The 27,361-nt window shown below is 46.8% G+C and overlaps 1 protein-coding gene across 1 annotated transcript in view; it reads right to left on the bottom strand.

Moving 5' to 3' along the window:
* Positions 1–1,191: 1,191 nt before the first annotated feature.
* DLAT (dihydrolipoamide S-acetyltransferase) overlaps positions 1,192–27,361 on the bottom strand; it is a 73,567-nt gene continuing 47,397 nt past the window's right edge. Inside the window, 7 exon segments of the mRNA XM_063943240.1 lie at positions 1,192–1,660; positions 2,665–2,801; positions 12,623–12,785; positions 14,489–14,607; positions 19,542–19,649; positions 20,252–20,362; positions 26,952–27,019. Coding sequence (XP_063799310.1) covers positions 1,531–1,660; positions 2,665–2,801; positions 12,623–12,785; positions 14,489–14,607; positions 19,542–19,649; positions 20,252–20,362; positions 26,952–27,019 — 836 coding nt within the window. The 3' untranslated portion in view covers positions 1,192–1,530.

The raw sequence follows: 27,361 nt of genomic DNA on the forward strand, positions 1-27,361 counted from the left end.
ACACAGACACACAACACAGCCTGATTATTTATATTACAAGCCTGCCCTATTGCATGTGAGAGGAGACAGGGAAGAGAGGACCCGAGCGCACCCAGCGCTGCACAGCCCCAATGAGGCTGTCAGCGGTTTTTTTATGTGCAAACACAATGAGACTGTTACTGATAAAATCCCTCAAGCGGATATTATTGTGCACAAGAATAGCAGCTCTCCCCCCCCTACACCCGTTACCAGCGATCCAGGGACAGTTTTGGAGGAGCGGTGGAGGCTGCTGCTATGCAGAGGAAGGCGCCAAAATGCAGCTGAGCCCGCTCTCGTGTAGCTCCGCCCCCCACCATGGCGCCGGAGCTACTTCTGTATATTTATACTGGCCATGTCTCCCCATGTGTAAAAACCTCACATAAATGCTTAATTTACCTCATATTAGCCAGTCTCATACGGGGGCCATAGCCACACAGTAAACCGGGGGACCCCCCTAGCGAGGCCCCCGGTTGGTACTCACCACCGACAATCACCTTCAGGCAGCGTTAGGGGTGTGCGGCATGCTGCGGCTACCAAGGCACCATGCCCAGCTGAACAAACAGCCCCTCAGCGGGGAAGCGGCTCTGCACCTCAAGAGGCCGGTGACCGCCTCCCCTAACTCCAACGGCGCAGGTATGCTGTTGCCCAAAAAGCATACCAAAATAAATAAAAAAAACTTAAAATGAAGAAAAACTCTGGAGCTTCAGAGTGTGCAACCTCTCCTGAGGGCACTTTTTTCTAAACTGAGCTGTAGGAGGCGGCATAGAGGGGAGGAGCCAGAACACCCAGTGGAAGAAATTTAAAGTGCACTGGCGCCTTTGGACCCGTCTGTACCCCATCGTACTAATTCTGTCCCCAATATCCCTTATGGATGCTAGAGAAAATTCTGGCATCCATAGGCAGCTAACAAATACAGACAACTATGGAACTATCAGTCCCAGGCTTTGTTGCATTACCTAGTATTTGCTTTTTCCTCTTTTAAGCAATTTAGGATCTGGATTTAAACCAGTCACGTCATTCAGTAGGTATGTAGACTGTAAACCCCCAATAACACAGCCCAATTCCAAAGATCTTCAGGTCCTGCTCAGTTTGTTAATCTTATGAAGTTCTACGGTGATTCCTTTATAGAGGACAATATTGAGCACCAGTGAAATAAATCAGATGGCTCAGAGATTCCTAAACATATATTTATTCGTCATTCAGCAAATATGCAGACCACCACATATTTCTGTAATTATACATGTATGACCTGTTCATGAAGTACTTGACAGCCACGATATAAAACCATTCCAGGGAACAGTAACCATTGTAAGAAATGTTTATACCATTATTGACATTAACATACTACAGTCCTGTGCAGATAGAGAGCAGTCACTGACTGGATACTGTACAATATGAGGAATAATTTGTTCAGGTAAGTAAAAAAAAAAAGTTATGCATGTGTTCATGAGTGTTCTGAGGCCGCAGTATATAAATAGTATGAGTAGACCCAAGGAGGAGAGAGCTCTGGATTTATAACAGCATTGTCGTTGGCTTTTCCAGGAACTTTTTGAATTCCGCTAACCACTGTGCTCCTACAGCCCCATCTACAACGCGGTGATCGCAGCTCAGAGTGACGGACATCACGTTGGCAACGTCAAAGCTGCAAAAGAACAAAATGAAGATGATAACTTGGGATGAAGCCAGGTATCATGAAGTGTTGTAATAATATTTAAAAACAAATATTAAAGGATTTTGTTTAAAATAAAGAGAGGCCTAGAGCAGTGTCTTTTACCGCCTGTGTCTATAGTCCCCCATTATAAAATTACCTCCAACCCCAAAGTGACAATAGCTCCCCCAGTGGCATTACCCCCCAACCCACCAGTGTCCATAGGCCCTGCTTATGCAAAATGGATTTCCTCAGTTACGCAGTGGGACAGACGCAGATGGCACCGTCGCATGGAATGCAGCTATGTCAGTGAGAACCCTGCTGGCTGCAGGCACATCACATATGACTTTGCCAGGTAAGTGGGTAAAGAAAGCGACAGGACCACTTACAGTCATGGCCTGACAAGTGGCTGGTCAGTGTGGTCTTGAGCTTACAGTTTGGTGTTCAAATCAATTATGTCACACAGACGGTTACGGGCCTTCCAGATAATGATCAATGCAGCTACATTATTATTGGGCTCTCAGATGCTTTCTGGGGGCCCCATATGAGGCAATATCAGGACAAATGGGGGATATCACAATATTGCTATTGCTCTGAGTTACAGAAAGCGGTGCCACATGTACCATATTAAATTGCACCTGTTGCCTATATAGCCATTTTCTGGAATGAACCAATGAGAATGCAGCCCAGTCTCTAGAAAATCAGTGACACTTACAATAGGTGCTTTTTTACCAGCACTCAGGAGGCACTGCTTCCTATTCAGCGGATAAGCTGTATTCCAGTAACAAGCCATCTGATACGCTTTGTGGCTTCCATTGTGCAGAGATCATGTAATGTGGAAGCTACTTGCTCCCTTCCATCCTTATTCTCTACCATATGGGAAATGTCAGACCCTAACCGCCAGTCACTGAGAAGCAGCAGCCAACAGCAACACGAGAACAGACTCAGAGGCATTCCTATACCCAGTGGACATACATAACATTCTGTAATTCACTTACCCTCTCTCATTATCTGCTGGAACCAGTCTGTTCTCTGACCCTCCCACAGCAAGGATACAGGCCTGTGGAGGATTTATTATGGCGGAGAAGTTTTTGATCCCATACATCCCTAAGTTGGACACGGTAAATGTTCCACCCTAGAATATACAACATTCAAGATCATCAGATGGGTGATTTTAAAAACAAAATCAAGTGCAAAGTCTTTTTGCTTTTCTAAAAATGTTACACCGTCTGCATAACGGAAATTCATTTATATGATCATTTTGTGGCTCTCGCTCATAGGGTATAATTATGTTACTGCAATACAAGCCAACTGAATTTGTGTGTCTGTGTAACACCTGTATATTTGGGACCCGCTCCCCCAGAGTCACAGTAATTGGGCAATAGACCTGACAGTAGCTGCTCACATGTTGCTTGGGCAGTAGCAAAGGCTGCCATCCTACAGTACAGGGGCAGACGGGACAAGTGATGGGTTCTCAAAGACAGGTTAGAAAATTAGGAGGACCAACCGTAAAAAAATAATAAGATGATTTTAAACCTACTGGTAAATCTTTTTCTCCTAGTCCGTAGAGGATGCTGGGGACTCCGTAAGGACCATGGGGTATAGACGGGCTCCGCAGGAGACATGGGAACTCTATAGACTTTAGAATGGGTGTGCACTGGCTCCTCCCTCTATGCCCCTCCTCCAGACCTCAGTTAGAGAAACTGTGCCCAGAGGAGACGGACAGTACGAGGAAAGGATTTTTGTTAATCTAAGGGCAAGATTCATACCAGCCCACACCATCCACACTGTATAACCTGGAATATACGCAACCAGTTAACAGTATGAAAAAAACAGCATCAGCCAACGACTGATCTTAACTGTAACATAACCCTTATGTAAGCAACAACTATATACAAACCTTGCAGAAATATGTCCGCACTGGGATGGGCGCCCAGCATCCTCTACGGACTAGGAGAAAAAGATTTACCGGTAGGTTTAAAATCTTATTTTCTCTTACGTCCTAGAGGATGCTGGGGACTTCGTAAGGACCATGGGGATTATACCAAAGCTCCCAACCAGGCGGGAGAGTGCGGATGACTCTGCAGCACCGATTGAGCAAACATGAGGTCCTCATCAGCCAGGGTATCAAACTTGGAGAATTTTGCAAAGGTGTTTGAACCCGACCAAGTAGCTGCTCGGCAAAGCTGTAAAGCCGAGACACCTCGGGCAGCCGCCCAAGAAGAGCCCACCTTCCTAGTGGAATGGGCCTTTACCGAATTTGGTAACGGCAATCCAGCCGTAGAATGAGCCTGCTGAATCGTGTTACAGATCCAGCGAGCAATAGTCTGCTTAGAAGCAGGAGCGCCAACCTTGTTGGCTGCATACAGGACAAACAGTGCCTCTGTTTTCCTAACCCGAGCTGTCCTGGCTACGTAAATTTTTAAGGCCCTGACCACATCAAGGGACTTGGAATCCTCCAAGTCTTCCGTAGCCACAGGCACCACAATAGGTTGGTTCATATGAAACGATGAAATCACCTTAGGCAAAAATTGAGGACGAGTCCTCAACTCTGCTCTATCCACATGGAAAATCAGATAGGGGCTTTTGTGAGACAAAGCCGCCAATTCGGACACCCGCCTTGCAGATGCCAAGGCCAACAACATGACCACCTTCCAAGTGAGAAATTTTAATTCAACTGATTGAAGAGGCTCAAACCAGTGAGATTTTAGGAACTGTAACACCACGTTAAGGTCCCACGTTGCCACTGGGGGCACAAAAGGAGGCTGGATGTGTAGCACTCCCTTTACAAAAGTCTGGACTTCTGGGAGAGAAGCCAATTCCTTCTGAAAGACTATAGATAGGCTCCATTAAGGTACATATTTCGGCCCTAACTTCAGGCCCATATCCACTCCTGTCTGTAGAAAGTGGAGAAAACGACCTAGGAGGAAATCTTCCGTAGGAGCATTCTTGGCTTCACACCAAGATAAATACTTCTTCCAGATATGGTGATAATGTTTCGCCGTCACCTCCTTCCTAGCCTTTATCAGAGTAGGGATGACTTCCTCCGGAATACCTTTCCCAGCTAGGATTCGGTGTTCAACCGCCATGCCGTCAAACGTAACCGCGGTAAGTCTTGGAACACGCAGGGCCCCTGCTGCAACAGGTCCTCCCTGAGAGGAAGAGGCCATGGAACTTCTGTGAGCATCTCCTGAAGATCTGAATACCAGGCCCTTCGAGGCCAATCTGGAAGAATGAGTATTGTCTGCACTCTTTTTCGTCTTATGATTCTCAATATTTTTGAGATGAGAGGAAGAGGAGGGAACACATAGACCGACTGAAACACCCATGGTGTCACCAGGGCGTCCACCGCTACTGCCTGAGGGTCCCTTGACCTGGCACAATACCTCCGAAGCCTATTGTTGAGGCGTGAAGCCATCATGTCTATTTGAGGAAGTCCCCAAAATTGTGATCTCTGCAAAAACTTCTTGATGAAGTCCCCACTCTCCTGGATGGAGATCGTGTCTGCTGAGGAAGTCTGCTTCCCAGTTGTCCACTCCCGGAATGAATACTGCTGACAGAGCGCTTACGTGATTTTCCGCCCAGCGAAGAATCCTGGTGGCTTCCGCCATTGCCACTCTGCTCCTTGTCCCGCCTTGGTGGTTTACATGAGCCACGGCTGTGACGTTGTCTGATTGAATCAGAACCGGTAGGTCGCGAAGAAGATTCTCCGCTTGTCGTAGGCCGTTGTATATGGCCCTTAATTCCAGTATGTTGATGTGTAGACAAGCCTCCTGGCTTGACCATAGTCCCTGAAAATTCCTTCCTTGTGTGACTGCTCCCCATCCTCAGAGGCTCGCGTCCGTGGTCACCAGAACCCAGTCTTGAATGCCGAACCTGCGACCCTCTAGAAGGTGAGCACTCTGCAGCCACCACAGGAGAGACACCCTGGCCCTGGGGGACAGGCTTATTTTCTGATGAATTTGAAGATGGGACCCGGAACACTTGCCCAGAAGGTCCCACTGAAAAGTCCTCGCATGAAACATGCCGAAGCGGATGGCCTCGTAGGTCGCCACCATTTTCCCCAGTACTCGAGTGCATTGATGGACTGACACTCTTTTCGGTTTTAACAGGTCTCTGACCATGTTCTGGAGTTCCTGGGCTTTTTCCATCGGGAGAAAAACCCTCTTTTGTTCTGTGTCCAGAATCATGCCTAAGAAAGACAGCCGAGTCGTTGGAACCAACTGTGACTTTGGTAGATTTAGAATCAAGCCATGCTGCTGCAGCACTCTCAGGGAGAGCGACACGCTTTTCTGCAACTGTTCCTTTGATCTCGCTTTTATCAGGAGATCGTCCAAGTACGGGATAATTGTGACACCTTGCCTGCGCAGGAGCACCATCATTTCCGCCATTACCTTGGTGAAAACCCTCGGGGCCGTGGAAAGCCCAAACGGCAACGTCTGAAACTGGTAATGACAGTCCTGTACAGCGAATCTCAGGTATGCCTGATGAAAAGAATATATGGGGACATGAAGGTATGCATCCTTTATGTCTAGTGACACCATAAAATCCCCACCTTCCAGGCTGGAGATAACTGCCCTGAGCGATTCCATCTTGAACTTTTTCAAGTACAGGTTTAGGGATTTTAAATTTAGAATGGGTCTGACCGAGCCATCCGGTTTTGGGACCACAAATAGGGTTGAATAGTACCCTTTCCCCTGTTGTATTAGGGGAACCTTGATAATCACTTGCTGTTGGCACAGCTTTTGAATTGCAGCTAAAACTATCTCCCTCTCTGGGGGAGAAGCTGGTAAAGCCAATTTGAAAAATCAGCGAGGAGGCACGTCTTCGAATTCTAGCTTGTAGCCTTGGGATACAATTTCCATCGCCCAAGGATCCACGTCTGACTGAACCCAGACGTGGCTGAAGAGTGGAAGACGTGCCCCCACCGGCGCGGACTCCCTCAGTGGAGCCCCAGCGTCATGCGGTGGATTTAGTAGAAGCCGGGGAGGACTTCTGCTCCTGGGAACTAGCCGTAGCAGGCATTCTTTTCCCTCTACCTTTACCTCTGGCGAGGAAGGAAGAGCCCCGACCTCTTCTGGACTTATGCGACCGAAAGGACTGCATCTGATACGGTGGTGTTTTCTTTTGCTGTGGGGGAACATAAGGCAAAAAAGTAGATTTACCCGCGGTAGCTGTGGAAACCAGGTCCGCAAGACCCTCCCCAAATAAAACCTCACCCTTGTAAGGCAAAACTTCCATATGCCTCTTTGAGTCGGCATCACCAGTCCATTGGCGGGTCCACAGTGCTCGCCTAGCAGAAATCGCTATGGCTTTGGCTCTCGAACCTAGCAGCCCAACGTCTTTCTGAGCGTCTCTCACATATAAGACTGCGTCTTTAATGTGACCTAAGGTCAATAAAATGGTATCTCTATCTAGGGTATCAATGTCAGCTGACAAGGTATCTGTCCAAGCTGCTACCGCGCTACAGACCCAAGCCGATGCTATTGCCGGTCTGAGCAAAGCACCCGTATGTGTATAAATTGATTTTAAGGTAGTTTCCTGTCTGCGATCAGCAGGATCCTTGAGGGCTGCCGTGTCAGGAGACGGTAGCGCCACCTTCTTGGACAAGCGCGTTAAAGCCTTGTCCACCCTGGGTGAGGATTCCCACCGTACCCTGTCCTGTGCAGGGAAAGGATACGCCATAAGAATCCTCTTGGGAATCTGCAGCTTTTTGTCTGGAGTTTCCCAAGCTTTTTCAAATAACGCGTTCAGCTCATGAGATGGGGGAAAGGTTACCTCAGGTTTCTTTTCCTTAAACATGCATACCCTCGTGTCAGGGACAGAGGGGTCATCTGTGATATGCAAAACATCTTTTATTGCAATAATCATATAATGAATATTTTTGGCCACCCTAGGGTGTAACCTCGCATCATCGTATTCGACACTGGAGTCAGAATCCGTGTCGGTATCAGTGTCTGCTACTTGGGAAAGGGGACGTTTTTGAGACCCTGAGGGGCCCTGTGACACAGTCAAAGCCATTGATTGACTCCGTGTTTTATCCCTGGACTCTGCTTTGTCCAATCTCTTATGTAATAAAGCCACATTTGCATTTAAAACATTCCACATATCCAACCAATAAGGTGTCGGCGTTGCCGACGGAGACACCTCAATCATCTGCTCCACCTCCTCCTTAGATGAGCCTTCCGCTTCAGACATGCCGACACACACGTACCGACACCCCCACACACTCAGGGATATATCTATATGGAGACAGTCCCCCAATAAGGCCCTTTGGAGAGACAGAGAGAGAGTATGCCAGCACACACCCAGCGCCACTGGAATAAAATCCCAGTTCGTATTCAGCGCTTTTATATATATCTATAAATACACTCACTGCGCCAATAAAATGTGCCCCCCCTCTTTTTTGCCCTCTGTAACCTTGTTCAGCAGGGGAGAGTCCGGTGAGCCAGCTTCTCTGCAGTGTGCTGTGGAGAAAATGGCGCTGGTTAGTGCTGGAGGACCAAGCCCCGCCCCCTCACCGTCGGGCTTCGGTCCCGCTCAAATTATTTATACTGGCGGGGGTTTATTAATATACTGCCTCTGCAGTATCTATTTTTAATGCCAGTGTCCCCAGAGGTTTTTATTGCTGCCCAGGGCGCCCCCCCTGCGCCCTGCACCCTTACAGTGCCCGCTGTGTGTGTATGTGTGGGAGCAATGGCGCGCAGCATTACCGCTGCGCGCTACCTCAGTGAAGATCTGAAGTCTTCTGCCGCCTTTGAAGTCTTCTTTTCTTCTTAATACTCACCCGGCTTCTATCTTGCGGCTCTGTGAGGAGGATGGCGGCGCAGCTCCGGGACGAACGGCGAGGGTGAGACCTGCGTTCCGACCCTCTGGAGCTAATGGTGTCCAGTAGCCTAAGAAGCAGAGCCTATCATTTAAGTAGGTCTGCTTCTCTCCCCTCAGTCCCTCGAAGCAGGGAGCCTGTTGCCAGCAGTGCTCCCTGAAAATAAAAAACCTAACAAAAGTCTTTTTCAGAGAAACTCAGGAGAGCTCCCCTGTAATGCACCCAGTCTCCTCTGGGCACAGGATCTAACTGATGTCTGGAGGAGGGGCATAGAGGGAGGAGCCAGTGCACACCCATTCTAAAGTCTTTAGAGTGCCCATGTCTCCTGCGGAGCCCGTCTATACCCCATGGTCCTTACGGAGTACCCAGCATCCTCTAGGACGTAAGAGAAATAAAACCGCCACACATTCAAAAAGGTGCATATATCCTTAAAATGTGGGTCTGTCCATGTAGTTCTATGGCATATCACAGAGGGAGACTTGTTCAAGTACTAGAGTTGTTCTTTCTGATGCATCAAAGCATTTTCTAGTAATTTCATGATAATCTGGGAACAAGATCCATTTAAGAGAATATTGAAATCTATGGATTTTGCATCAGAGTCCTGATCACGGCAGATCTCTTTCCTAATAATAGTTCAGAGTGAGTAATTATGCAGCATTTGTATAGGGAAGAGAAGCCGCACCTGTGTCTGTGAAACGAGTCTCCAGGGACCCTTGAGTCAGATGAGCACATTTATGTATAGACGGACAAAAGAAAAGAAAAAGCCTAGATACCAAGATAGTGATAGAAACAGGGAGGACAAAACGTGGGAAAGACAGGGAAAAGAGGGGGGTTGGAAACCAGAAAAAACGGCATCTGGCCATATGTGCCGGTCAAGGGGAAGCCATAGGGGGTCACCAGGTGACAACGACCGGGCAAGGGTATAAGACCCAATTGTGGGGACGCGGCCTGGCCGGGCCAGACGCATCAAAGGTAGTGGGCACTCGTCTCAGTGCCCCGAGTCTGGGAATCTACGTTTGAAAGGATATATGCGTAAACATCTGCTCCCCAACTCCACCCTCCCCTAGGTTATCTAGCGATATGTCAGCGGCCAGCCTAGGTTAACATACCTAGATGGCGGTGTATTGGATGCGGGGGGGTGGGACGCTGTTGGGGCGGAAGCAGGGGAAAGCCACAACCGGGGGAGACAGACACACAGATAAGCAATATAGAATAGGAGAATAAGACAACATTTAGGCTAGGCTGTCCTCAGGAGTCACAACCAACAGAGGCGGACTTCCGAGTTGATGGGACCCGTGTCCAGTCTCTGTTCAGAGAGCGTCTCGGAGTGTCGGACGATTATGCGGGGGGAGCCTCATTTATCCGCAGCGGAGATTCGGGCATAGTCAGAGACGGGGTAACGCCTAGGTTGCGCAGGAGATCTTTAGCTTCAGCCAGGTCCCTAGCCGAGTGGAGGCGGTTATGGTGCCACACAAGTATGCGGAAGGGGAATCCCCATCTATATCGAATGCCCTTATCACGAAGAGCCATAGTGATAGGACGGAATTCCTTTCTTTTAATTAGTGTGCTGGGAGCAATGTCCTGAAATATTTGGAGGGAATGACCCAGCTTGGGAAGTTTTCTAGTCTCCCGGAGCAAGTCCTCTTTAGCTGAATAATAGTGGCAGCGGAGAATAACGTCTCTGGGTTGTGCTTGGTCCTGAGAGCGGGGGCGAAGAGCTCTGTGGGCTCTATCCAGCAGAAATTGATCCTCCGGCGTTGAGGGCAAGAGATGGACGAACAATTTCTTAAGGAAGCCGGGAAGGGATGTCATATCAATTTCCTCGGGGATCCCCCTGATGCGGAGATTATTCCGGCGCGCCCGATTATCCTGGTCCTCCTGGTGTTCCAGGATTAGGCGCATTTCTTGCCTCATGGTATGAACATCATCTTCCACCCCCTGCTGAAAGGCGACCACTTCGTCCATTTTGGACTCCAAGTGGTCCGTCCTGTCCCCCAGGTCTGTGATGTCGGCTTTAAGAGAGGTGATGGCGGTATGGACCTCCGCCTGTATCGCCTGTACAGATCTTCTTGTCTCCTTAATTTCGCAGAAAAGCAGGTGGAGATCCTTTCGGGTCAGAGGAGAGTGGTCGGAGTCTTCCGAGTCTGAGGCATCGAGTTGCGGCGTGGTCTCTTGACCTGTTTTTTTGGTGTTTGAATAAGCATATTTCTTCAGGTTCGGGGTCGCCGCTGCCGCTTGTTGCTTTTTGTTGCCTTTAGACATATTGAACTTGCGTGTGTATGATCTGGTTAAAGAAAATTACTGCATCGGTGCGTTTGAAATAGTCCCGGTGGTGGAGACGGAGCAGCTTCTATTTTATAACATAGTAGATCCCGAAACTCAGGGCATGTTCTAATGGATCACATTATGAGAGATAAGCTACGCAGCCTGCAGCTGGGAACAGATATGAGGGCCGCCAGCAGGTGGAGCTCCAGGTTTATATATCATAGGTGAAGCAGAGCAGAGTAAAATGGTGAATGATATTTGTGGTGAATTGCTCTGCGCTGGTTAAGAGTCAGGCCCCAAGGGTCCCTACTAGGCTTATTTATTGTATGCCCAAGTGAGTTGAGCTGCACTGGTGAACATGTGGTGGGGGGTAATGAGGTAATGGCGGGTTAGGTCCCACGGGCCCAGCGGGTAACCGCTTCTATACCTGCAGAGATATATATTTTGGGGGGGGGGGCACACTACCAGGATCCACAGGGGTGGGAGCCTGTCTGCGGTCCAGCCGACACACAGGGTCCCCTGAACTCACCCTCAGCCTCCACCGGCCGCGCCCGTGCTTCCAAACCAAGATGGCCGCCAGCAGCCAGCCTGTTTCCTCCAGGCCCTCGTGTGGGGCACCTCAGTCTATAGAGACAGTGCAAGCGGCTCCGGCGTTGTGGGATAGAGCCGCCGCCGCCGTCCGCTGAAAGGGCCTACCGCCAGCCCCTGGCGGACCTCGACGGTCGTCCCGGCACTCTCAGGGCTCGTTGCAGGCAGCCGCCCGCACCCGGTCTCACTCTCCGCCGGACACCGACGGGACTCTGCACCCACGGAGACCGCAGGTGAGGTTGCAGTATAGGTAGCTGGGTCTTGCTTGTTTCCGGCAGGTTCCGCAGCCCCCGTCCACACAGAGCGGGGTCTCCTCCAAAATCTAGCCCCCGGCTTCCGCCCGGCACCTAGGCCCCAACCCGCAAGGAGGCAGGAGGCCTCCTCCGGCTCCGGGTCTCGACGTGACGGGTACAGGGGGGATTGTTTAAGGCAGCAGGAGTTTAGTGGGCAGGGATGCAGGCCAAATAAAGGTCTATTTCGGCTGTTTTTTCAGCTCTGGTGCCAGGAGCTGATCTTATGCACGTCCTTCCAGGTTGCCTGCCAGGCCACGCCCTCCCAGATGAGCACATTGAATAGACTTTATTGGTGCAGTAAGAGTGGGTCAGTGCATGTGACCGGTAGCCTGACCAGTGTGTGGAGCTTCCAAGCAGAGCATTATAAAATGAGCGGCTCTTGTACACAATTCTTAAAGAGAAAGTACCGATTTGTCAAATCTTCTTATATACAGATGTGTCCTCTTGCACCCTTGCAGCTGCCAGGCTAAAAATCCCTTGATGTCGCGCCATGCCGTGGCGGGACTTGGTAGCACCAAGTGTATTTTTGTGTTTTTTTTTCCGTAACAATGTGTTTTAGCAGCAAAGTAATGTAATATGACGGACAAACAGCTTCTGCTGAATAAAATGATATGCGGCATGCCTATATTCTGTGTGTAATTGCGACTATCTGCATTACTTCGCGACTAAGATGCATTTTCACGGAAAAAAAACGAAGACAAAAAAAAAAAAACTCGGCGCTACCAAGTCACACGGCACTCACGCGTTATGTGTAACGCAACTTGTAGCGCATGGAGCAAAGATGTGAGAGGACACATCTGTACTTCCACAACTGTTACTATCAAATTATTATCTATCCAAACTAACATCAATCCTCCCGGGTTTACAATACCCCATGTAAGCATCTCACAGGGAAGGAAACCAATGCACTATTTGGGGAAAACCTAAAGGGCCTGGTTTCCACCTATTAAATAATGACTTAGCTCTTGCCTGCAAGGAGCATACCTGGAATTCATGCGGCTTTAGCTTGCCTTCCCGTGCTCGAGTGGCTAAAGACATCACGTCTTTGCTGATAGACGCCAGGCCCTTAATATGAGCATTGAAGACAATAGGAGTTATCAGACCGGCGGGAGTGCTGACTGCCACGTTCACATCCACCACGTGATTCCTGGGAAGATAAAAACACAGGAGGTGAGACACTTATCAGTATTCAGGGACCAATATTCTACATTTGGGAGTACAACCTGAATAAAAGTGGATATTAAGGTGATATTCACAAAATGACATCTTACACCTCTTTTTCTCTCCGACGGCCTACATCCATGACCACACTGATGTCAGGCGCTACATGATAGAGATATGTAGTAATGACGTCATTATAATGGGAGACACTGTCCCACCGCTACAGAACAGAAATGGATCATTTCCGCTATTACCAGCATCCTAAATGCCGATAATCGCACACGCAAGCAAACCGTAATCATCATCTGGATACATATCACAACATGCTCCGTAACGATCCTATTCACTGCAGTGAGATCAGTCCCTCCTAACAAGGCCTCTCCCACCTGGCACCAAGCTGCTCTGGTGCCAAACCGTCCACTTCATTTACTATTGCAGTTTCCAGAGCTTCAATCACTGGTAAGAAGGGTAATTATTAATAATGTATAAATTCACCTCTAGTATCTACAAAAGAAAAAGAAGTGGGACATTCGGGAGCAGAGCACTGTGTAACGGGTGAAAGGGGTCATGTTGGATACGCCCAGTGATTGGGCATGGGCCATGGTGTCAGGCAAATTGAACACAGTGTGTATAGCCAGCATCAGACATATAATACATATAGGACCTAATTCAGACCTGATCGCAGCAGCAAAATTGTTCTCCAATGGGAAAAACCATGTGCACTGCAGGGGGGGCAGATATAACATTTGCAGAGCGAGTTAGTTGTGGGTGGGTTATTTTGTTTCTTTGCAGGGTAAATACTGGCTGCTTTATTTTTACACTGAAATTTAGATTTCAGTTTAAACACACCCCACCCAAATCTAATTCTCTCTGCACAGGTTACATCTGCCCCCCCCTGCAGTGCACATGGTTTTGCCCATTAGAGAACAATTTTGCTGCTGCGATCAGGTCTGAATTAGGCCCATGGTTCCTTGGATTTAGCAGAGGATGCAAAAGAACTCTGCTATATTTGATAAATTAATATGTGCTGTGCTTTATATTGATAAGGCTTTAACATCTTTTATTAGTCACCAAGTGTCCGTAGCGCCGTCCATGCATAATTACATTATAAGAAACAACACAATATAAACATAGTACAGATGTGTCCTCATGCAGTCGCACCAAACAGCCCTTCTTGGCACAACAAGTCCAGTGGGACTCGCTCGTTTGCGACGAGCGTCTTTCTTGCAACGTGATAAAACTGCTCCTCGAGACTGCACGGATTAATCTGATATGCGTCACACATATATCTGTGTGCATCTGAATCTGTATACAAAGTGCTTTTTTACACCAAGTTCGTATACAGATGCACACGTAGATATACAAGTGTTGCATTTAAAATAATCAGTGCAGACTCGTGCAGCAGTTTTGTTGCATCACGTTGCGACTACAACGCAAATTCAGTTGAAAAAGACGCTACACCACTCTCTAACGCCATGTGGAGTATTGATGCTAGGTGTACAAGGGCAAAAACCAAATAGTGAGATATTGATACAACACAATAAGACACAATTACAGTAGCAGTCAGTGAGCCCATGCCTCTGAAGGGCGGACAGACAGGAACAGAGTTGCTGACAGCTGGGGCATACTGGAGACCAGAGATTGTGCTTCACAATGTAAAAAAGTGTCCGAAATGCATTTCTTACTTACTGCCGAATAACAGTGTCCATCCAGGAGGAGTTTGCCTCGGGCACTTTCACACATGCTAGGGCGGACGCCTTAATGATGAAATCATTGACCGAGAGCTTGATGTTGTCAGACTTTGTAACCTGTGACATAAGGCGAGATCACATTTAAATAGACCAATCAGGTCACTTTTCCAAAACAGATGCAATCTTGTATTTCTATTCAATGTAAATTTATGCCGCACCAAATGTTCTAGTTTCTGTACAATCTGGAACCACTAGTGCACCGTCATCAGGCTGAAACAGTATCATATAGGTATAGTGACACATACAACTATACCTAGATGATACGGTTTCATCCTGATTACGCTGGGCACCGAAACGTTAATGAGTTGTATGTAAACTTGGATTACTTTTTTTTATATCTGTTTGCAAAGCCTCTGAGTGCTGTCCCTATCTGATATATCCCTCACACTACATTATATATACTGACAGTCCTGATATATCCAGCACACACTACATTCTATATACCGACTGCCTCGTAATAGAAACAAGAGCCAAAGCTGGTGTAACTATACTCAGCCGCCTTACAGACCCTGCAGAGTATAGAGCCTACGACAAAGCATGAGCCGTGTCGTCTACGCCTGCCGCCTGACGGAACCTGTAAGTGTTAAATCAGGATGTGCGATCACAGCAGCTGAACACTAATGGAGATGAATGGCAGCAGACTAGGGTGAGTTAAGGGGGGTACTCACGGGAGAGATGTGTGCTGAGCGATCTTAACACAGACCGCTCAGCACACATCTCTCACCCCGCTCAGCACAGCGCAATGTGCTGAGCGAGGGGGAGAGCCGACGGGGGGCCGCTCACTTCACACAACGGTGAAGTGAGCGACCCGCTAGATTGAGCCTGCATGCAGGCTCAATCTAGCACCGGCGATAGCGATATGCGGGGCCGCGCATCGCTATCGCTGGGGGGCATACACACGGCAGATCCGTGCTTAAAATCTTAGCAATCTAGCAAGATTGCTTAGATTTTAAGCACGGATCTCTCCGTGTGTACCCCCCTTTAGGGAAAGGCATCTATACCCCCTGCAATGAAGGAGCAGGTAATTACTTTCTAATCAAAAGACCTGTAAACATTATATTATATTTGGATGCTATTCCCAGTATACATTTTATATAGTCTATATTTTTACAGCACATATTTACCCCCCTTTTTATAGCGTTTCCTCCAACACTATACTGTCTGCAACCTGCCCCAACCATAGCTACATTCTTGGATGAATCCCTATAGATGTGCTGTCTGCCCACTGCAATGTAATGATACGCTAGGGTGGGGACTTGCAAAATATTGGGGTCCCTTGACGATGGGCTGCAAGCTTAAATGTTTTGATCAAAATATGACAAAATCTCCTCTGTTTTATTTGCTTCATACACACAGATTTGCAGTATATTATCGATAGCACCGATAGCAAAGGTCTTTCTGTTTTGTATACTGTACATATATGGTATTAATACTGCCACGTAGTATTAATGCAGTTTATACCATGTACAAAATTGGTGAAACGGAGCGTGGGCAAATTTATTTTTGGTTTCAAAAAAATGTAGCCTAGTGCTTTCATGGCAGCTTTCAGTCATGGTTAGAAAAGGCCTAGTTGGTTGTGGCTCACAAGCCAGCTCTGTAAAGAACTCCCCTTAACTGCAATGTAATGGTGTGCTCGCCATATATGCTAGTGTAGGGACTTGTAGAATCCCCAATGTTTTATTTGCTACATACAGAATTACAGTATATTATTGTTAGCACAGAAAGGAAACCGCTTTGTTTTGTATACACATTAATACTGCCACGCAGCTGGTACCATGTACAAGATGCAGATCAGCTCTGCCAAATACCTCAGGTAAGTCACCTGTATAAATATGTATCATTGTGACAAAATAATGCCAATACAGGTTGAGTATCCCATATCCAAATATTCCGAAATACGGACTTTTTTGAATGAGAGTGAGATAGTGAAACCTTTGTTTTCTGATGGCTCAATGTACACAAACTTTGTTTAATACTCACAGTTATTAAAAATATTGTATTAAATTACCTTTAGGCTGTGTGTATAAGGTGTATATGAAACATAAATGAATTGTGTGAATGTACACACACTTTGTTTAATGCACAAAGTTATTAAAAATATTGGCTAAAATTACCTTCAGGCTGTGTGTATAAGGTGTATATGTAACATAAATGTATTCTGTGCTTAGACTTGGGTCCCATCACCATGATATCTCATTATGGTATGCAGTTATTCCAAACTACGGAAAAATCCGATATCCAAAATACTTCTGGTCCCAAGCATTTTGGATAAGGGATACTCAACCTGTAATATATAAAGAGCAGCTGAATGTATCTCATTTGGAGTAAGCAGCCATCCTACTCCATACGTCCACTTACATATGTAGACCCACTGACTTCCCCAGCTATATCATGCTCCCCCTAGCACCCTGTACAGCAGTGACACAGACATCTGTCAGGGTGGAAAGTTCTCTCCATAGTAAGCAAAAAGGCCAATTTTATGGGACTATGCACCCCCAGAAACCCCTCAAACAGACTATATTGTGCATGTACCGAGATACTGTTACAACCATGGCAATGCTTGAAAAAACAAATAAAAAAAAAAAAAAAAAAAAAACTTACTGAGGAAGCCTCACACCTGTGGCAAAACACATTTGGAACAACCCCTATATAAACACACCTTGTTAATTTTTTTTTTTAATCTTGAGATTCTTGTGGATTTGAACATTGTTATAGTTACATCATGTTCCTTTCAGTATGGGTTAAGCGGTCTCCTATTACAGTAATCACAATTGTGTGTTTTTGTGCAAGGACAGTATGCTTAATGCAGAATGGTTTGAGCTCAAAACGAAGTCACCATAGCATAATTTAGGTGACATCAGCAAGCACATCAACATGAACAGAAATACTAACGTAATGAATTTAAAAATGGATATTAATATCCAACTGTGTTTAACATCCTCTTTCTCATAGAATAGCAGATAGTTTCTGAGGTTGAAAAAAGACAATTTGTCCATCGAGTTCAACCTGTTAGTGATCTCCTACACTGTAATATTTTTAAGACTAATTTTAACTTTGGTGAATGTTTAGCCGTTATGTCAATTTCTTTTTATTATTATTATTTTATTACTATAGTGCATGATTTACCCACCATAACCCTGTATAGCCTTATCCGAGTCCGCCATTACTACTTTCTCAGGCAGGGAATTCCAAATACGTATTATTCTTACTGTGAAGAAACATTTCCATCTCTATGTGCGAAATCTACTCTCTACCCTCTAACCTAAGCGGGTGTCCACGTGTCCTTTGTGATGATCTTACCCAAAACAAATCCCCCGCTAGCTCTGTGTATTGACCCCTTATATATTTGTAAATGTTAGTCATGTCCCCTCTTAATCTCCTTTTTTCCAGTGTAAACATGTCTAGCCTAGCAAGCCTTTCCTTGTATTCGAGCGTCTTCATCCCCTTAATCAATTTGGTTGACCGTCTCTGAACAGTTTCTAGTTCCAGGATATCCTTTTTGTAGTATGGTGCCCAAATTTGTGCACAGTTTTCGAGATGTGGCCTTACGAGTGACTTATATAATGGAAGTATAACACTCTCATCCCTTGCATCAATTCCCCGCTTTATGCATGCTTATACCTTGTTTGCTATATACTCCACATAATGGAATCTTTATGGGAGCTAAACTTATTACTAAATGTGACAGCAAGAACATGTAGAACATGTATGTAAAAAAACACGAGAAAGATGTGATACTACAACATGAAGAGCCAAATTACTATGCAGTAATGCTAGACTGCCCTTGTGATATAAGCAACTGTGAGCAAAGGATTCCTCTTATGACTGGTGGACAATAGTGGCAGGAGTAAATAATACGTTAGATTTTAGAATAGTTGATAGCTCCAGGATGTACTGCGGGAAGTGCGATTCTTTGGTCACAATTCTGCAGAGAAACCCTGGGACTGATCATTCATGTGGATGTTAATTTGACCTGTACCATCTAGCCAAAGATAGTTGTGGACCGGGTGCATCCTTTCATGGCAATGGTGTTCTCTGATGAAGTGGCCTCTTTCAGCAAGATTATATACAGTATACTGCCACACTGCACTGATTCTTTGAGAATGGTTTGATGAACATGATCAAGGTGTTACCTTGGCCTCCAAACAAGATCTCAATCCAATTGAGCATCTGTGGGATGTGTTGGAACAAAAAGTCTGGCCTGTGGTGGCTCCAAATCTCAATTTACAGGATCTGCTGATTATGTCCTGGTATCAGATACCACAGGACACCTTCAGAGGCCTTGTAGAGTCCATGCATTGGCGGGTCTCACGTTGAGGATCAACAACATATTAGGCAGGTGGTCATAATGTTTTAGCTATCAATATAGTATATCATAGAGACATAGGGAAGTACTCCGTTAGAACACAAATCTGTCACAGGTCCATAGCTTATGTTTCAGCATATTTATAGATAGATCTACACACACACACCTACATACATGCTACACTCCGTCTCCCCTGTGATCCCCTTCAAGAGATATTTTCACAGATTTTATATTATACAAACATATGGCTGTGATCCCCACTCCCATCTCAATCCTGCAGACCCTCCCATATACCTCTCAGCTCGTCCTCTGCCAGTGCCAGGTTCCCACCCTGCATTTCTACCTTACATGCGCTACAGTCAACTATTTCTTTTTTAAAAGCCCCAATTAAAAGTATTTAACTGTATTATAGGAATGTTTTTGTGCTCACAATAAAACAGCTAACAGCATAATTGTATACAAGAACGCAAGGTAGATTTTGTCATATAAAATACATATGTACACAAGACTCACAATGACTTCGTCAGTAAGCAGAGTATGCAAAATGTAGTTGGGTCTGTCCTAATAATAAATACACATATATATATATATATATATATATATATATATATATATATATATATATATATATATATATATATATTTTTTTTTTTTTATTTATTTTTTTTATTTTTTTTTCTCTTACCTCATTCAGCTCCTTTCTTAACTGTACGATTTCTCCCATGTTGACATCAATAGAAAGATAGTAGTGAGGTATTGTTTGTTTAGACTGCATAAGCCGTTGGGCAATCACCTACAGAGAACCGCAGTGAGGATACAGCAAGTATATTTGCAAGATATATACAGATTGTGATGTCCCATTCTGAATAATGTAATAACACAGATCTCATAACTACCCAGTTCCCAAAACAGCTGCCCCTCACTATAAAGTCAGTGTCAAATGACATGGGATCATCAGATATAATGGGCCGGATGCAATGACGCCCGTGATTGCCGGCGGTGGAAGATGCCGGCCGGCCTCGGATGATTTTTTTAAAGCAGCATCACTTACAAGGCATGGTTTTGCATTGTTATTGCCCCTTTAAAAAAACGTCCGAGATCGGCCAGCATTTTGCACCGCCGGCGATCTCAGGCGTTATTACATCCAGACCAATGTTTGTAAAGCCTCTCACAAAATAGGTGTGCTTTACTTCCCACCTAATTTGCAGCAATAGGAAGGGAAGTGGAGAAGGGCGTGAACAAAACATACACTCCAGTTACTGCTATGAGGTTGTTTGAGAGAAGGAGGTCATGGTTAGAGGCTAGCTAGAAAGAGAGTGGTAAAACAGAGAGGCAGTAGAGTAGCAATGAGATTACCAGAATTGATGCATTAGATATGGAACAATGTTGTCTTACCTTTCGAATATTGCTAATAGGGACATCTGTAAAAACCCCGGTGGGTACAGCAGCCACAGCAGGGGAAGACGGTGTCGCTGTAAGGGTCGGGGGAGCAGCAGCAGCAGGAGCCTGATGGAATAAGTGTAGGAAGAAACATTACACCAGTAATAGACAATTTAACCTGGACAGGTTTTATGCGATCTCTTTGCATAGCTGCACACTACTATCAGAACAGTTTTGCATTCTGTTTTAAAGAACATGTATGTTACTTCTTCTGATTTGTTCTTTTTTGTTAATAAATCCAGGTGGGAAAAAAATCCTACCAGGGAGACAGGAGTGTGCAGGGTGATCAGCATAGTAATCCGGCAGTTTAGCATGCTAATTGAGTCAACTGTTGGCCCTAGCTCTAAATTAAAATCTTAAAACTAGTGAGAGGGGACTGAGGTGCAGGGCACGGAGTGCTGATAAGGAGGACAGTAACTCACTCATCACTACTCCTATTTGGATGACTGGACGGTGAGCTGGAGGGGAAAATAAGAATTTACTTACCGATAATTCTATTTCTCATAGTCCGTAGTGGATGCTGGGAACTCCGAAAGGACCATGGGGAATAGCGGCTCCGCAGGAGACTGGGCACAAAAGTAAAAGCTTTAGGACTACCTGGTGTGCACTGGCTCCTCCCCCTATGACCCTCCTCCAAGCCTCAGTTAGGATACTGTGCCCGGACGAGCGTACACAATAAGGAAGGATTTTGAATCCCGGGTAAGACTCATACCAGCCACACCAATCACACCGTACAACTTGTGATCTGAACCCAGTTAACAGCATGATAACAGAGGAGCCTCTGAAAAGATGGCTCACAACAATAATAACCCGATTTTTGTAACAATAACTATGTACAAGTATTGCAGACAATCCGCACTTGGGATGGGCGCCCAGCATCCACTACGGACTATGAGAAATAGAATTATTGGTAAGTAAATTCTTATTTTCTCTGACGTCCTAGTGGATGCTGGGAACTCCGAAAGGACCATGGGGATTATACCAAAGCTCCCAAACGGGCGGGAGAGTGCGAATGACTCTGCAGCACCGAATGAGAGAACTCCAGGTCCTCCTCAGCCAGGGTATCAAATTTGTAGAATTTAGCAAACGTGTTTGCCCCTGACCAAGTAGCTGCTCGGCAAAGTTGTAAAGCCGAGACCCCTCGGGCAGCCGCCCAAGATGAGCCCACTTTCCTTGTGGAATGGGCTTTTACAGATTTTGGCTGTGGCAGGCATGCCACAGAATGTGCAAGCTGAATTGTACTACAAATCCAACGAGCAATAGTCTGCTTAGAAGCAGGAGCACCCAGCTTGTTGGGTGCATACAGGATAAACAGCGAGTCAGATTTTCTGACTCCAGCCGTCCTGGAAACATATTTTCAGGGCCCTGACTACGTCCAGCAACTTGGAATCCTCCAAGTCCCTAGTAGCCGCAGGTACCAGAATAGGCTGGTTTAAGTGAAGCGCTGAAACCACCTTAGGGAGAAATTGAGGACGAGTCCTCAATTCTGCCCTGTCCGTATGAAAAATTAGGTAAGGGCTTTTATAGGATAAAGCCGCCAATTCTGAGACACGCCTGGCTGAAGCCAGAGCTAACAGCATTACCACTTTCCATGTGAGATATTTTAAGTCCACAGTGGTGAGTGGTTCAAACCAATGTGATTTTAGGAACCCCAAAACTACATTGAGATCCCAAGGTGCCACTGGAGGCACAAAAGGAGGCTGTATATGCAGTACCCCCTTGACAAACGTCTGAACTTCAGGAACTGAAGCTATTTCTTTCTGGAAGAAAATCGACAGGGCCGAAATTTGAACCTTAATGGACCCTAATTTTAGGCCCATAGACAGTCCTGTTTGCAGGAAATGCAGGAAACGACCCAGTTGAAATTTTCTGTAGGGGCCTTCCTGGCCTCACACCACGCAACATATTTACGCCAAATACGGTGATAATGTTGTACAGTTACATCCTTCCTGGCTTTGATCAGGGTAGGGATGACTTCATCCGGAATGCCTTTTTCCTTCAGGATCCGGCGTTCAACCGCCATGCCGTCAAACGCAGCCGCGGTAAGTCTTGGAACAGACAGGGTCCCTGCTGGAGCAGGTCCTTTCTTAGAGGTAGAGGCCACGGGTCCTCCGTGAGCATCTCTTGAAGTTCCGGGTACCAAGTCCTTCTTGGCCAATCCGGAGCCACGAGTATAGTCCTTACTCCTCTCCTCCTTATGATTCTCAGTACCTTGGGTATGAGAGGCAGAGGAGGGAACACATACACTGACTGGTACACCCACGGTGTTAACAGAGCGTCCACAGCTATTGCCTGAGGGTCCCTTGACCTGGCGCAATATCTGTCTAGTTTTTTGTTGAGGCGGGACGCCATCATGTCCACCTTTGGTTTTTCCCAACGGTTCACAATCATGTGGAAGACTTCTGGGTGAAGTCCCCACTCCCCCGGGTGGAGGTCGTGTCTGCTGAGGAAGTCTGCTTCCCAGTTGTCCACTCCCGGAATGAACACTGCTGACAGTGCTATCACATGATTTTCCGCCCAGCGAAGAATCCTTGCAACTTCCGTCATTGCCCTCCTGCTTCTTGTGCCGCCCTGTCTGTTTACGTGGGCGACTGCCGTGATGTTGTCCGACTGGATCAACACCGGCTGACCCTGAAGCAGAGGCCTTGCTTGACTTAGGGCATTGTAAATGGCCCTTAGTTCCAGGATATTTATGTGAAATGACGTTTCCATGCTTGACCACAAGCCCTGGAAATTTCTTCCCTGTGTGACTGCTCCCCAGCCTCTCAGGCTGGCATCCGTGGTCACCAGGACCCAGTCCTGAATGCCGAATTTGCGGCCCTCTAGAAGATGAGCACTCTGCAACCACCACAGGAGAGACACCCTTGTCCTTGGAGACAGGGTTATCCGCTGATGCATCTGAAGATGCGATCCGGACCATTTGTCCAGCAGATCCCACTGAAAAGTTCTTGCGTGGAATCTGCCGAATGGAATCGCTTCGTAAGAAGCCACCATTTTTCCCAGGACCCTTGTGCATTGATGCACTGACACTTGGCCTGGTTTTAGGAGGTTCCTGACTAGCTCGGATAACTCCCTGGCTTTCTCCTCCGGGAGAAACACCTTTTTCTGGACTGTGTCCAGAATCATCCCTAGGAACAGCAGACGTGTCGTCGGAATCAGCTGCGATTTTGGAATATTTAGAATCCACCCGTGCTGTCGTAGTACTACTTGAGATAGTGCTACTCCGACCTCTAACTGTTCCCTGGACCTTGCCCTTATCAGGAGATCGTCTAAGTAAGGGATAATTAAGACGCCTTTTCTTCGAAGAAGAATCATCATTTCGGCCATTACCTTGGTAAAGACCCGGGGTGCCGTGGACAATCCAAACGGCAGCGTCTGAAACGGATAGTGACAGTTCTGTACCACAAACCTGAGGTACCCTTGGTGAGAAGGGCAAATTGGGACATGGAGGTAAGCATCCTTGATGTCCAGAGACACCATGTAGTCCCCTTCTTCCAGGTTCGCTATCACTGCTCTGAGTGACTCCATCTTGAACTTGAACCTTTGTATGTAAGTGTTCAAGGATTTCAGATTTAAAATAGGTCTCACCGAGCCGTCCGGCTTCGGTACCACAAACAGCGTGGAATAATACCCCTTTCCCTGTTGTAGGAGGGGTACCTTGATTATCACCTGCTGGGAATACAGCTTGTGAATGGCATCCAATACCGCCTCCCTGTCGGAGGGAGACGTTGGTAAAGCAGACTTCAGGAACCGGCGAGGGGGAGACGTCTCGAATTCCAATTTGTACCCCTGAGATACTACCTGCAGGATCCAGGGGTCCACTTGCGAGTGAGCCCACTGCGCGCTGAAATTCTTGAGACGGGCCCCCACCGTGCCTGAGTCCGCTTGTAAGGCCCCAGCGTCATGCTGAGGACTTGGCAGAAGCGGGGGAGGGCTTCTGTTCCTGGGAAGAGGCTGCCTGCTGCAGTCTTTTTCCCCTTCCTCTGCCCCGGGGCAGATATGAGTGGCCTTTTGCCCGCTTGCCCTTATAGGGACGAAAGGACTGAGCCTGAAAAGACGGTGTCTTTTTCTGCTGAGAGGTGACCTGGGGTAAAAAGGTGGATTTCCCAGCCATTGCCGTGGCCACCAGGTCCGATAGACCGACCCCAAATAACTCCTCCCCTTTATACGGCAATACTTCCATATGCCGTTTGGAATCCGCATCACCTGACCACTGTCGCGTCCATAACCCTCTTCTGGCAGAAATGGACAGCGCACTTACTCTTGATGCCAGAGTGCAAATATCCCTCTGTGCATCTCGCATATATAGAAATGCATCCTTTAAATGCTCTATAGTCAATAATATACTGTCCCTGTCCAGGGTATCAATATTTTCAGTCAGGGAATCCGACCAAGCCACCCCAGCACTGCACATCCAGGCTGAGGCGATTGCTGGTCGCAGTATAATACCAGTATGTGTGTATATACTTTTTAGGATATTTTCCAGCTTCCTATCAGCTGGTTCCTTGAGGGCGGCCGTATCAGGAGACGGTAACGCCACTTGTTTTGATAAGCGTGTGAGCGCCTTATCTACCCTAGGGGGTGTTTCCCAACGCGCCCTAACCTCTGGCGGGAAAGGGTATAATGCCAATAATTTTTTAGAAATTAGCAGTTTTTTATCGGGGGAAACCCACGCTTCATCACACACCTCATTTAATTCATCTGATTCAGGAAAAACTACGGGTAGTTTTTTCACACCCCACATAATACCCTTTTTTGTGGTACTTGTAGTATCAGAAATGTTCAAAACCTCCTTCATTGCCGTGATCATGTAACGTGTGGCCCTACTGGAAAATACGTTTGTTTCCTCACCGTCGACACTGGAGTCAGTGTCCGTGTCTGGGTCTGTGTCGACCATCTGAGGTAACGGGCGCTTTAGAGCCCCTGACGGTGTTTGAGACGCCTGTACAGGTAATAACTGATTTGCCGGCTGTCTCATGTCGTCAACAGTCTTTTGTAAAGTGCTGACGCTATCACGTAATTCCTTCCATAAGACCATCCAGTCAGGTGTCGACTCCCTAGGGGGTGACATCACTATTACAGGCAATTGCTCCGCCTCCATACCATTTTTCTCCTCATACATGTCGACACAAACGTACCGACACACAGCACACACACAGGGAATGCTCTGATAGAGGACAGGACCCCACTAGCCCTTTGGGGAGACAGAGGGAGAGTTTGCCAGCACACACCAGAGCGCTATATATATACAGGGATAACCTTATATAAGTGTTTTTCCCTTATATAGCTGCTGTATTGATTTATCTGCCAAATTAGTGCCCCCCCTCTCTTGTTTTACCCTGTTTCTGTAGTGCAGGACTGCAGGGGAGAGTCAGGGAGCTTCCCTCCAACGGAGCTGTGAGGGAAAATGGCGCCAGTGTGCTGAGGAGATAGGCTCCGCCCCCTTCTCGGCGGCCTTTCTCCCGCTTTTTTAAGGAAAAACTGGCAGGGGTTAAATGCATCCATATAGCCCAGGAGCTATATGTGATGTATTTTTTTTGCCATCTAAGGTGTTTTTATTGCGTCTCAGGGCGCCCCCCCCCCAGCGCCCTGCACCCTCAGTGACCGGAGTGTGAAGTGTGCTGAGAGCAATGGCGCACAGCTGCGGTGCTGTGCGCTACCTTATTGAAGACAGGACGTCTTCTGCCGCCGATTTCCCGGACCTCTTCTGTCTTCTGGCTCTGTAAGGGGGCCGGCGGCGCGGCTCTGGGACCCATCCATGGCTGGGCCTGTGATCGTCCCTCTGGAGCTAATGTCCAGTAGCGTAAGAAGCCCAATCCACTCTGCACGCAGGTGAGTTCGCTTCTTCTCCCCTTAGTCCCTCGGTGCAGTGAACCTGTTGCCAGCAGGATTCACTGAAAATAAAAAACCTATACTTAAACTTTTTCACTAAGCAGCTCAGGAGAGCCACCTAGTGTGCACCCTTCTCGTTCGGGCACAAAAATCTAACTGAGGCTTGGAGGAGGGTCATAGGGGGAGGAGCCAGTGCACACCAGGTAGTCCTAAAGCTTTTACTTTTGTGCCCAGTCTCCTGCGGAGCCGCTATTCCCCATGGTCCTTTCGGAGTTCCCAGCATCCACTAGGACGTCAGAGAAATAAGGGTTACTACAGGCCTTGATTAGCCTTAATTAATGAAAGAGGCCTTGTCAGAGAGGTTTATGGTTTAAGGGGGGTACACACAGAGCGATAATCTAAGCAATCTGACTAGATTGCTTAGATTTTCAGCAAGATCGCTCCGTGTGTAGCCCTAACAGCGATAGCGATGCGCAGCCCCGCGCATCGCTATCGCTGCTGCTAGATTGGCCTGCATGCAGGCCAATCTAGCGGGTCGCTCACTTCACCCGCTGGGTGAAGTGAGCGGCCCCCCCGTTCTCCCCCCGCACGCTCAGCACAGATCGCGCTGTGCTGAGCGCCGGGAGAGATGTGTGCTGAGCGGTTCGCTCAGCACACATCTCTCTGCCATCGGGCCGTGAGTACTGGCCTTTACAGTTAAGAGACTAACAAATAAATAAAAATGCAAAAAAAAACCAAAAAAAACTTTCACAATTTAACCCAAGTATATAAATCAAATGAGATTAAAAAAATATATATATTGTAAGAACCAGAGAATACTTACAGGCACAGCCTTAGGAGGAATGAAGGATTCAATATCTTTCTTTGTAATCCTGCCATCTGGCCCAGTACCTGATATACCCCAAAAGAACAAAGTGTAAGATACTGCAGCCACTGTAATAATAATATAATAACAATAATAATAATAATAAAAAAATAGACTTATTTCCTTAGATGAATATTAGAATGGCTGGAATCAATGACTAGAGAATAGGCTCTAAATGTTACAAAGAAGTGTGATCACCACCTACATGCAGGGAAGAAGCCTGTAATCTAGCACCTCACCAGGAACTGATGCACAAAGTACATAATTGGTTTGGCTACTGCGGGTAGGTGATGGATACACTATTCAAATAAAAAGGTTTCGAAGATCATCAAAGACAAAAAGAAAAGAAAAATGGCTGGAGACAGCCC

The sequence above is a fragment of the Pseudophryne corroboree genome, chromosome 10 (genome assembly GCF_028390025.1).
Source record: "Pseudophryne corroboree isolate aPseCor3 chromosome 10, aPseCor3.hap2, whole genome shotgun sequence".
Classification (NCBI taxonomy): Eukaryota; Metazoa; Chordata; class Amphibia; order Anura; family Myobatrachidae; genus Pseudophryne; species Pseudophryne corroboree.